The sequence below is a fragment of the Labeo rohita genome, chromosome 14, assembly GCF_022985175.1.
Source record: "Labeo rohita strain BAU-BD-2019 chromosome 14, IGBB_LRoh.1.0, whole genome shotgun sequence".
NCBI lineage: Eukaryota > Metazoa > Chordata > Actinopteri > Cypriniformes > Cyprinidae > Labeo > Labeo rohita.
The window spans coordinates 19,700,470-19,714,188 of record NC_066882.1 but is presented as its reverse complement, the minus strand read 5'-3'; the positions used below and the strand labels follow the sequence as shown (position 1 = coordinate 19,714,188).

General features: G+C 34.5%; 1 protein-coding gene across 1 annotated transcript; it reads left to right on the top strand.

The window, feature by feature from the left end:
- The first annotated feature begins 1,028 nt into the window (after positions 1 to 1,028).
- Positions 1,029 to 12,509, top strand: abhd18 (abhydrolase domain containing 18). The gene is given in 14 exon segments (XM_051128009.1): positions 1,029 to 1,140; positions 1,672 to 1,781; positions 2,355 to 2,420; positions 2,422 to 2,437; positions 2,551 to 2,651; positions 2,774 to 2,849; positions 4,001 to 4,086; positions 4,198 to 4,224; positions 4,324 to 4,462; positions 4,595 to 4,684; positions 8,934 to 9,035; positions 9,223 to 9,601; positions 9,688 to 9,850; positions 11,480 to 12,509. Coding segments are annotated over 13 exon segments (1,392 nt in total). The 5' UTR covers positions 1,029 to 1,140; positions 1,672 to 1,689; the 3' UTR covers positions 11,535 to 12,509.
- The last annotated feature ends 1,210 nt before the right edge of the window (positions 12,510 to 13,719 follow it).

Below are 13,719 nucleotides of genomic sequence, written 5' to 3'. Positions count from 1 at the left end.
TGATTTGCTCTTCAAAACATTATTATTATTATTATTATTGTTGTTGTTGTTGTTGTTGTTGTTATCAGTATTTGAAACAGAAAAAAAAAATTCAGGATTCTTTGATGAATAGAAAGATCCCAAGATCGGCATTGATCTGCTTTCGTAACATTATACACTACACCATTCAAAAGCATTGAGAAATTATGAGAAATTATAGAAATTAATACTTTTATTTAGCAAAGATGCTTTAAATTCATCAAAAGTGATGACGAATACATTTATAATGTTACAAAAGATTTCTATTTCAGATAAATGTTTTTTTTCTGAACTTTATATTCATCAGAGAAACCAGAAAAAAAAACTTAAAATTAAAAAAATAAAATAATAAATAATAATAATAGATGTATTTTATTGATTTGCAGCAAATCAAAATATTATAATCTGAAGGATCATGTGACTGGAGTAATGATGCAAAAAAATCAGCTTTGAAATCACAGGAATAAATTACGTTTTAAAATATATTCAAATAGAAAACAGTTATTTTAAATAGTATAAAATATTTCACAATTTTACTGTGTTTGCTGTGCTTTGAATCGAATAAATGTAGGCTTGGTGAGCAGAAGAGACGTCTTTAAAAAACATTAAAAGTCTTACTATTCAAAAACTTTTAACTAGTAGTGTAACTCTGCTCTACAGTGATGCTCAAGATAAAATTAGCAAAACTTTTTAATGTACAAAAAATGATAAAGTAAATATACCTGGGGCAAAAGTTCTAGAAAAGGAATCTTTAAATTCCTTTGGATGTCCAGCAGGGATTTTTATCATGTTGATTCTACTGGAAATTGTGCTTTAAAAAAAAATTAGTTTATATTAGAATCGTGTGAAGATAGGATCCACAGTATCGTTTAAAAAACATTAGAAAATCTGAAAGGAATCCAGAAGAGTTGCTATGAGGAGTCTGATGTATTCTGTACAGCACCGCCATCAACTGGTGCAACCGAATACAGCACCACCGATCATGAGCGTAGAAGAAGAGTTACTTCCGGCAGTGAATGAACGCTGGGATGGCGCTGCACCATCAAATGGAATTCGCCCTCTGTCATGTGTACTGATCTGGTTTCTGCAAAGACACCCACATCTCCGTCCTTTTAGCTTGAGGTATATTCTTATTTATTTACGTTCATTCATAGGTAGTTTGTTTTAAACTCTTTTGTGGGCTTGGAAAAGCAAGCGGTTTGTCAAACCATAACGTTAACATACAACTCTACTACAGCTTCCTCACTGACAGCTGATTACATTTACAACAGACGGTCAGTGTGGGATATTCACACATTTTTTTCTTTTTGTGACAATGTGAGAAATCAAATAATCACTTTAAGGTCAAAATAACAAGAAGAACTCTTTGAAATGTCATTTGTCAGGGGTTGCTCAAGTAGTCAGTACAATCATGAATGAGATCTTATGACATGTCCAGTACCGAGTTTATATTCTCATTCAGAAACTAACTAAAGTTCTGGTGTCAAAAGCGCCCTTTAAAGTGACTTAGTTTCTTGTAAGTGTGTATTGTGCTTATAAACCCTCTCAGCTGCTCGGTTCTTTTATACTGGAATGTGTAAAGCCATAAGACTGACTGACTGATGGATTATGACTTATATCAGATTCTGATTAAGTGTAATTTGTTCTTTGCAGAAGAATGGTTATTTGTCAATGGGTGTGAGTCGGCTTGATGTTCTGTATAGAAGGCTTCTCCTCACCAAACTCTTCATCCAAGGATGGGGAAAGCCAGAGGACCTGAAAAGGTAAATTACAAAAAAAAAACAAAAACAAAGAATCTTTAATGACTTATGATATAATTAAATAATGATGCTTAAATAATAATTAGTAGTGGTATGAGTGCTACATATCATGCTTATATTTCATTTAATTTAAGATAAACTTTAAAGTTGTTCTAAAAGAATTTTCCAAAGAAGATAGATATGGATGTAGGACCAAACCCAATAAATACATAAAACCAAAAATGCAAATGATATGTACACTTAAAAATTACTTTAGATTTTGAGTACAGACAGTGGTATATTACATGATTAGCCACACAATAAATCCATACTTAGATGTGAAAAAAGCAGACATGTATAAAAATATATGTTTATTGAGAAAAATATTTGTAGTAATTTTTGTAAAAACAGTATGTATAAAACATTTTATCTCCATAATGGCAGGTGAGCCATTATCAACCAGCTTACTGAAATAAAACAAAAAACAATAAGTGCATCTAATTATTTATTTATTATTTATTTATTTATAATATATGATTTAGTTGGTTATTTAATTATTTATGATTTTATTGATAATTTAATTTATGGATATTACAGAATATTTGCATTCCGGAAGATTATTGGCAACAGGGAGAAATGCAAGGATCTGGTACAGAGGGACTACAGTATTTATTGACAAGGTAAGAAACATTTTCTAAATCTACATTTGTTTTTTTGAATAAACACCTATTCTGCATAATTGCGAATTGCATTATGACCCATTAACTGTGTGTTACCACTGTTGTGCCCAAAGGTAGAAGATCACACAGATTGCAAAATTCACAACGGTCATTTCATATCACCGCTGGAGCACTTTGTCCCGGGCATCTTGCCAGCTGAGTCTGTCAAAGCCCGGTAACCAAAACAAATCACCCACAAACACTGAATGCAAATGTGAAGGATTAATGTGACTTGTTGTGTGGCTTGTATTCAAAGTTATTTCAAATGAAGACATTTTGTTTGAACTTTCCAACTAGATTCCAGTTTATTGTACCTAAGAAATGGAAAAGGCACAGACCAGTCTGTATCCACCTGGCAGGAACAGGAGACCACGTGAGTGTGCGAAAACTGTGATTGTTTACCTGTGTGTCTCAGTTTAGTCTCTCTATCATTGGTGAAGGTTTTTTTTGTAGGGATGCACAATATACACTGTTACCATACGAAAGTTTCACAAACATCTTACCAACCTTTAAAAGAGAAGTCCACTTCCAGAACAACAATTTACAGATAATGTACTCACCCCCTTGTCATCCAAGATGTTCATGTCTTTCTTTCTTCAGTCGTAAAGAAATTACGTTTTTTAAGAAAAACATTTCAGGATTTTTCTCCATATAATTGACTGATATGGTGCCCCAAGTTTGAGCTTCCAAAATACAGTTTAAATACGGCTTCAAACGATCCCAAATGCAGTTGTAAATGATCCCAGCTGAGGAAGAAGGGTCTTATCTAGCAAAACGATCAGTTATTTCTATAAAAATATACAATTTATATACTTTTTTAATGTCAAACGCTCGTCTTGTCTTACTCTTCAAAATCGCTCTATATCGCTGTTTTACCTTTTTTGTTAAGGGTGTTTGATCTTCTTTGCATGTTCGCTTTCCAAAGACTGGGTTGGAACTTGTGCAGTGATGTAGGATGATTTTGAAATGATTTTTGAAGTTGAGGGAGAAAATACCCTAATTGTCTTGAGCCAGAATACACGGAGTTCAGGCAGAGTAAGACAAGACGAGTGTTTAACATTAAAAAGTATATAAATTGTATTTGTTTTAATGAAAATAACCGATCATTTCACTAGATAAAACCCTTCTTCCTTGGCTGGGATCGTTTGAAGCTGCATTTAAACTGCGTTTTGGAAGTTCACACTCGGGGCACCATATCAGTCCATTATATGGAGAAAAATCCTGATTTTTTTTTTCCTCAAAAGGAAGACATGAACATCTTGGATGGTAAGGGGCTGAGTACATTATCTGTAAATTGTTGTTCTGGAAGTGGACTTCAATTTTAACTTTTGAAAAGTAGTGTATCAATAACATATGATTTAAAATGATTTAGTGTTTTATTTATTTAGTGTTTTGTTTAATGTATTTCATTATGTTTATTTGAGACAAAATAGACAAAAAAAATCATTTATTACCCGTAAGTTGAAAAAAGTATTGGCTGATTAGTATCATGAGTTTGACACTATGTTTTTATGTGTGTTGCAGTTTTTCTGGAGAAGACGAACACTAATGGCCAGACCAATGATTAAAGAATCAGGGATGGCATCTCTACTATTGGAGAATCCTTATTATATCCTTAAAAATGTTAAACTACAGATCACATGTTAGTTTGTTAGTATGTAAACCCTAGTATCAAGAATGACTAGATCTTCTCTGACACCTCCTTGACTCTGCGCTGCACACGGATACAGGAAACCTAAAGACCAGCTGTGAGTGTTTGTTTACCTGCAGCAGCTATCGTTGTCCATTTCTTTAGAATGACGAGTGTGTGTTTACAATAATTTTGATATGATTTGTGTTTAACGCAGTCGCTCCAGTCTGAAGAACGTATCGGACCTGTTTGTGATGGGTGGAGCGTTGATCCTAGAGTCTGCTGCGCTGTTACACTGGCTGGAGCGAGAGGGTTTCTGGCCTCTAGGCATGACTGGCATTTCTATGGGGGGACATGTAGGTTCTGGGTTCTTCTTTTACATATGACTTATTTAGTTCATGCTGTTTGCAATCAAATGTGTTTAGAAGAACCGGTTTCATATCATATATAAAATCTATTGGTTATTTACATACTCATTTTCTTACTAGATGGCGTCATTAGCTGTAACAAACTGGCCCAAACCAATTCCACTCATACCTTGTTTATCCTGGACGACTGCTTCAAGTGTTTTTACCACAGTAAGTATTAAGTTTTAGCATCATATTAGACATATTGTGGCGTTTTAATGTTGGCTACAAGTCATTTCACTTACTTTAAGCTCTGATTTATTGAGATTTGTCAAGTTTAATTATCGACGGTACGTTTTTCGTGTGAATGCATTTTATCTTTTAATGAACAATTACTACAATTTTTTTCTAGAAAATACTGCTTACACTGTGGCAGCACAAGAATGTAAACGAATACACACCTATCTTTTGCTCTTCATTCATGGCATTATCTCTGAAGAGCTTATACCTTTAAGCTTACAGGATATTTGTCAGAAAATGAAAATTGAAAGTGAAAGTATCGAAACTAGTAAATAAAGACAACAGTAGAAGTGAAATGGAATTATTTTGCATATAAAGCATGATAAAGGTGAACTAGCTGACCTTACTGCACCTGTATGCAAGCTATAAATCATGTTGCCACAGGAGGCAACACAACAAATCTTGCCAAGCATTTGTCACTTGCTCATCCTGATCTTTAACGCAAATTTAGAGATTGACAGGTGAGTGCATCATTCAAAATTCAGAAAAAAAGTTTTAACTAACTTTTATTGACAACTGATCAAAGTATGTGCGCTAATATGAAGTAGCTGAGAGAGCGTGCGAGAGATTTATATTGAATGCTTTTTCTTTGGCTGTCTGAGTCTGAAATCTGAAAACAACCAGAGAGATAGAGACAATACCGTGATTTTGAATACTTTGGTTGTTAGATTAACACTTTACAGTAAAGCAAACTTTGTTAAAATTCATTAGGTTGTTAATCTAGGTCAATAATTAGCTATAAATGATAAATGAACTAATATTATCTTTTGAGGCTGGTTATTTTTTACCTATGGTATCTATTTAGTATCAATACCGAGGCATCAAATTTTGGTATCGTACCGAAGCCAATAATATGGTATCGAGCCATCCCTACATGGTGGTAATGAAACATGTAAGTGACTGAAATTAGATTACAGTCCAGTTTTAAATGTGCATCTGATAACACAAAGAGAGTTCTAAAGACATTCAGTTGATTTTTGAGGTTAAATGAAATATTTCCTTTAATGACGTTCGAATGCTATGACAATTGTGACCCTGGACCACAAAACAAGTCATAAGTAGCATGGGTATATTTGTAGCAATAGCCAAAAATACATGGTATGGGTCAAAATTATCAATTTTTCTTTAATGCCAAAAATCATTAGGATATTAAGTAAAGATCATGTTCCATGAAGATATTTGCTAAATTTCCTACTGTTAAATATATCAAAACTTAATTTTTGATTAGTAATATGCTTTGATAGGAACTACATTTGGACAACTTTAAAGGAGATTTTTCTTAATATTTTGATTTGTTTTGCACCCTCAGATTCCAGATTTTGAAAGAGTTGTATCTCGGCCAAATATTGTCCTGTCCTAACAAACCATACAATGGAAAGCTTATTTATTTTTTGGTCCAGTGTCACAATTAGAGATTAGACAGTGCAGAAATAAAAATCTACAGATAACGCTAAGGCTGGCCGCACACTACAAGATTTTAAGGCTGATTTTAAGGCCGATTTGCACCCCCGAACGAGAGCGACCAAGCATCACCTACTGGATGTTGTGTGCTTCTATAGCTGAAACTTGGCAGCCACAAAAATGCCACAAAAGCAGAGTACTAAGAAAGAACATCACCCATACTCTTTTTCAGCGTAGCGCTGAAACCCTGTTGTAATTTTTAGAACGACAAAGGATCAGCAGTCCCCACGTAAAACTGATTGTGCAGCCCAAACCGTTAGTTGTAGAGACTTGAAACCTGGAGGGATGGTAGTACTCACACCGCCTACAACATCACCAAGGCTCGCCCCAATCGGCCTGACGGGCGCTACAGCAATCAAAAGTACGAAATGACTCATGACTCCTAAACCGTTCATCACAGGCTCAATGTCTCATGTTGTTGGAAACCTTGGCTCTCGCCGGACGAAACGCACGCCTCAGATTTGATGTGAACCTGGCGAAATTCACGGGTATTTTGGATTTTTTGAGAAACCTACTTTTGCAAACTAGTCTTAGGATTTTCGCCCCATTGGAACCAAACCAGTGCAGGAAGAGGGGGGGACGCCAAAACGTTCAAAAGGGGCAGGGCAGCTTTTGGTAAAAGGCCTATAACTCCTGAACAGAATGAGATATCTTCGCCAAACTCAGAACACTGAGAGATATTTTGCATACGTATACACATACACCCAGTATTCATATGAGATGATAGAACTCGTCATTCTGGACAACTTTGCCTCTAGAACCACTGCTGTCAATCAAATCATTTGTTAAATAATTGAGAAGATGCAAAAAACCTACTTTTGTGAACTAGTCGTAGGTTTTCTGCTCAATCTGGAAAAAAAACACTGCAGTACAATTCTTTAGACTCTCTAGGTCAATAATTATCAAAAAAAAAAAGTTTTTTTGAAAGAAATTTACCCTTTCGGAGCCATAACTGGGTTGTTTAGAAAAGAGGCCTGTCCAAATTTACCCCAAATCCTATAAAGCCTAAAGGAAAACTCAAAACTTGACAAAACCTGGTGAGCACGTGCGACAGGTGATTCTAAACAAACATTTAAAGTTTTAAGGAGGTTGGACTACAGTTGGCACTATAACAAATGTTAGAAAACATATTTCTATGGCAAATTAGCTGTATTTGCCAAAAATGTTTTTTTTTAAATCATTGATTTAAGTGGTTACAGGCTTCGTAAACAATATGTAATGTCTTTTTCCATATTTGCTTAAATGCCTTAAAGCACTTGAACCTTAGTAATTGCTGCTTGCAGCTATATCTTATTCTTTGTTTTTCACTGTGAAACAGAACGCACACAAGGAGAACCAGCTGGCAACGTTGATTGTCCTCCATGTGTTTTTCTTCTCTAGTCACGTTTGACCTTGCAAATCTCTGTGAGATCACGTGTCTCTGTGAAATCATTCCTACAATCAACAAGTCTGGTCGAATAGTCTTGTTGATGGTCTAGTGTGCACATTCAGAGAAAATCTTAATGTCTTCATGTGTATCGTCTCCCATGGTTTTAAAATCAGTTAGCATTTTAAAATTGTCTAGTGTGCTGCTAGCCTAATACATACTAAATACACATCATGTATGGTTAAAAAAAAAAAAAAAAACTTATTTTGGACATACGACAGCGTGTTCCAGTTCCTGCCAATATCCAGCAACTTCACACAGCCATTGAAGAGGAGTGGACCAATATTCCACAGGCCACAATCAACAACCTGATCAACGCTACGCGAAGGAGATGTGTTGCACTGCGTGGGGCAAATGGTGGTCACACCAGATACTGACTGGTTTTCGGACCGCCCCAATACAGTAAAACTGCACATTTTAGAGTGACCTTTTATTGTGGCCAGCCTAAGTAGGCCTTTTGTGTACATAGAAAAAGTCTTAGATCTTTGAGTTCAGCTCATGAAAAATGGGGGCAAAAACAAAAGTGTTGCGTTTATAATTTTGGTCAGTGTACTTCCAAGATGTAGAATCTGTAATTCCAAAGTACAGACTGACAGCCCACACATACACCTTAAAACATTAGATTTTTCCGCGCCATGCCGAAAACACAACCCATGTAACAACCAAGAAAATTCCGTAAATAACTGCAATTGAAGGTTACAAACAGAGATGGTGACAAAGAGGCAAAATTTACAGACTGTAGCTTAAAGATTCTTTGATTTAATGCTTATTTTTAAATTTCCTTTGTAATTTTTACATTTGTAATTTGGGTTTCTGTCTTTTTTAAATTCTATATAGTTTAATTTTATTTTAGGTTTGCTTTTAGATGTTTTAGTACATCAGTTAAACTAAATAAGTAATGTTGGTTTGGCAGCTAGTTGAAATAAAGTAAGTTTTCTTATATTAAATTTCAGTTCGAATGTATTTTTTAGTTTGTTTGTATTGGGGTTTTTTTGGTTTTAGTTTTAGTTAACTGTAATAACCCTGGTATTTAGGAATTTCTCAAGACTCAAAGGCGGTTCATTTAACTACTGAACGTCATTGCTGTGAATACCTTTAAGTCTCATTCCTGTGTCACCAACAGCATCAGAGCATGGTAATATAGACGTCACTAAGTGACACTCCCATTTACAGTTGTTCAATTGTTCATTCATTGATTCAGTCAACCTAAAATAACTGGGAATAATTTTAGGTATTCTAGGTTCATTGAGCTTTTTTTTCCAATCTATTTTTTAAAAAAATGCTTTTTTACAGGGTGTTTTAAGTCGAGCTGTGAACTGGAGAGAATTGGAAAAGCAGTATGCAGCACACACAGTCTATGAGGAAGAAATCATCAATATGCTGGAGTATTGTGGGGTAGGGATGTTATTCTGTAGGCAAAACAACTTTTTTTTTTTGCAGTGTAGCTTGGTTTTATATAAAGGACACTATAAAAGATCACAGAACAAAATATGATTTGTTCCTTACGTAATATGTCACATGACTCATGTTGAAGGTGCAACATTTTTGGCTAGTCACTCGCTGACACACCCTTTTTTTGTAGACAGACTCTTTCAGAATGGGCCAGGAATTTGTAAAAAATGCCCCGGGCAGCTTTGACCGTCTCTCTGACCTGGAACTTACCCATGACCTTCTTGACCTCCACTCGCCAAAGAGGGACCACCAGATGGGGCTGCACTCCACTTGTTCTCAGCCGGGGACTGGAGGTCACGCCTCAGACTCGGCCCTACTGATGGGCCGAAGAGAGAGAGACGGCCTGGATCAGATGCTGTCTGCTGTGAGCAGCAGCAGGCCTCATTTGGACATGCTCCATGCTAAAAACATCACCTGCGGGGCTGGTCAGCGGCATTCGTGGCAACGAGAATCTCTCTGCTTCATGAAGGGCGTAATGGACGAATGCACACACATCGCCAATTTTTCAGGTGCAGATCTGTTTTGTTTTGTTGACACAGTTTGGATTGTGTTCCTGTGTTTGATCCTCTCTCCTTCTTGTATATTTTGTTTCCAGTGCCTGTAGATCCCAGTCTGATTATTATAGTCCAGGCAAAGGAAGACGCTTATATTCCACGCACTGGAGTTCGCAGCTTACAGGAAATCTGGCCTGGCTGTGAGGTTCGCTACCTCAATGGAGGCCACATCAGTGCCTACCTCTTCAAACAAGGACTGTTTCGGTAAGTCAGACTTTGGAAATAAATAAATATTCATGGGGTTTAAAGTGATATGAATCACTTTAAATGAATTTCTGTCATCAGTTACTCACCCTGATGTTGTTCCAAACCTATATGACTTCATGTGGAACACAAAAATAGTTCTAAAGATGAATCGGCTTACTTATTTTTTCTTCCATGTAATGACAAGCTGCGTCTTCAGAAAACGTTAATATACACAAATAATATGCACTACAATCATGATTCTTTATGATGCACTTGCATAATTTTTAAAGTCCCTTGTTCATCCTGAACAGTTAAACAGCATGCTGTTCTTCAGAAAAATCTTTCAGGTCCCACAAATTCTTTGGTTTTTCAGCATTTTAGTGTATTTGAACCCCCTCCAACAGTTGACTGTATGATTTTGAGATCCATCTTTTCACACTGAGGACAACTGAGGGACTCATATGCAACTATTACAGAAGGTTCAAACGCTCACTGGTGCTTTAAAAGGAAAACTGATGCATTAAGAGCCAGGGGTGAATACTTTTGAACATAATGAAGATCAGGGTAAATTTAACTATTGTCTTCTAGGAAGCATGTAAGTATCGTCTGTAGCTTCTGAAGGGCAATACTAATTGAAAAAAAAAAAAAAAAAAAATATATATATATATATATATATATATATATATATTTAGGCAAAATAAGAGAAATGTACATCTTCATTCTGTTCAAAAGTTTTCACCCCCCAGTTCTTAATGCATTGTGTTTCCTTCTGGAGCATCGGTGAGTGTTTGAACCTTCTGTAATAGTTGCATATGAGACCCTCACGCAGACTTGATCAGTTCTCAAACAACTCACCTGAATTTGTATTTTTTTTAAATTTCTTTCTGAGATATATCTGCAAGATTAAAACAATGACCTGCCCATGACAAGAGCATTTTTTTAGATGCATTATTTTATAAAAACAGGCAAACATTTGCTCAAAAAATTAGGATGAAACAAAAATATCAAATTCATATCAAGTTAATTCATTGCCCTACAATTCAAAATACTATATTTTCACAGATCTGCTTCATTAGGAGGTTTAAAGACACCTTGATGTGTGAATGAGAAAGAAAAATGTACACATCTTCATTATGTTCAAAAGTTTTCACCCCCGGCTCTTAATGTATCAGTTTTCCTTCTGAAGCACCAGTGAGTGTTTGAACCTTTTGTAATAGTTGCATATGAGTCCCTCAGTTGTCCTCAGTGTGAAAAGATGGATCTCAAAATCATATAGTCATTGTTGGAAAGGGTTCAAATACACAAAAATGCTGAAAAACCAAAGAATTTGTGGGACCTGAAGGATTTTTCTGAAGCACAGTTTAACTGATCAGGACAAAAAAGGAATTCATGAACAACTATCACTAAACAAACAAAACAGCTGTGGATCATTCAGGTAACAACGCAGTATTAAGAATCAAGTGTGGGTAAACTTTTTAGAAATGTAACTATTATTTTCTCTTGTGGATTATATGTAAACATCTTTTATGTGAAATATCTTATTCAGGTCAGTACTGAATAAAAAATAACATGCATTTTATATGATCCTTGTATGACCTTAACTGTATGCATTAACATTCAATTTCCTTCATTATTGTTTACTTCTAGGCAAGCAATTTATGACGCCTACGACAGGTTTCTTCAAAAGTATTCCAGCTTATAGCCGTGGATGTTTTTGGTACTCCCTACTAACAAGAATTGTTGGATTCTGAGAGTATGATGTGGAGATGGAGAACACTGAATATGATGACTTTGATTTTTACAGAAGAATATGTAATTGGAACTAAACCTGGTGCTACCAAAGGGAGTCGGTGTGCAGCGGTTGTAGTGGCAGAAGTGTGTTTCTCTTTGTGATTCACCTCAAAACTCAGAATGACCTGAAGCCAACTTACATGTGCTCAACCCATACAAAACCTCGTCTTCCTGACCTCACTGCCTTTACTCATGTATGTCATCATGATTGAAACATATTTCACCAAACGAAACAGACGTGCCTCCAAACCATAACTCATTCACACATCAAGGTGTCTTTAAACCTCCTAACGAAGCAGATCTTTGAAAATATACTATTTTGAATTGTAGGGCAATGAATTAACTTGATATGCATTTGATATTTTTGTTTCATCCTAATTTTTAGAGCAAATGTTTGCCTGTTTTTATAAAATAATGCATCTAAAAAATGCCCTTGTCATGGGCAGGTCATTGTTTTAATCTTGCAGATGTATCTCAGAAATTTAAAAAAATACAAATTCAGGTGAATTGTTTGAGAACTGATCAAGTCATATATTTTTAGTACTTAAACAGGTCTTTAGCAATGACTGGCATATATGAGACAAATATGAGATATAATACATATTACATATGCATATGAGACAAAACTCAGGTGCTGATGGCAAGAAACATGACCACAATTCAAAATAGACTTTCTGTGAACTGCTTTCTTAAAAATCAGTGCTGCATGTATTTCTATTCCTTAAATCCTAATCACTGCCAAATACTACAGTAACGGCTAACAATCCCAGTGTTTCAATAGACTGAAATGTTTTATGTATTACTATTGTCACTTTCTGATGTATCACGTTCTGTATTCATCATGAGTCATTCATTTGTTTCTCCACTCTAAAAATAAAAAGACAATCCTAAGAATTTGTCTTTTTTTTTTTTTTTGTCTTGAAAAAATAAACTTTTGAACTAACTTAAATGCTGACAGTGAAATATCACAATGATAATATAAAAGACCAAACTAATATAGGGAACACTGTATTATGTAAAATATAGTTATTTGGGTGTATAAAAGGTCATAAGAGTTTAGAAAAAATATCACACACCATATTATAATATTATCATAATATAAAATCATTATACTTTCAATTGGGAGGTGGCTGTACCAAACCCTAACCCCATAAGTTTCAACTTATGAAAATGATACTGAAAAAAAAAAAAATATATATATATATATATATAAAAAAAATTTATGTAAAATTTTCACTACCGTAACAGTCACGACCAAAACATGTCATCATTGTTTCGGTCGTGACAAAAGGGAATACACAATCCTTTATTGGGGGAAATAAAATTTTTAGTAAAGTTATGCAACTTCTTAGTATTTTAGTGTTTTAATAGTGTTTTAATGAGTTAAAAATCTGTAATGTCACTACCGAAAATGTGCAGTCACGACCAAAACGAGATGTTTTGTCAAAAATAAAGTATACTGAATTATCAACAAAGATGTTATGATAGTGTTTGGTTTAATGTATATTCATATTAATTAATGAAAAATCAGTATGATCAGCTTTTTGACAAAGAAAAATTGGATTCAAAATACAACAGATCTCATAAATCACACTTGAAGAATTGTTAAAATTGTAACTGTTATTGATTTACCTCTAAAAACTTTTAATGAAATAGCAAAAAAATATATTTACAAGGTAGATGTAAGCAAAATCTTAATAGGTCAGTGTAACCTTTCTTATTAAATTATATATCACTGCTTTTTGATAATGACAAATAAGGGGAGAGGAAAAATATTCCAAATCTTTCTGAAAATACAATATAGAAATAGAACAGAAATAACTGCACACTTACTAGAAATGTGTACCTTCAGTATTATACAATTTACATACACACAAAATTTGTGGAAAATGCAATGTTAAAAAATTAAAATATGAATAAAATAATTATTAATAATCTAAAATAAATACTAAGAATCTAAAATAATTATTAAAATGTTCGTAAAATATTTTAAAACACATAGCATGCTCATAAATGCTATTTTTTCTTTTTCTTTTATTATTTTATTTTATTGCATTTTACCGGCGTTACAAGTACCAAGTAAATAGCGTAATTCC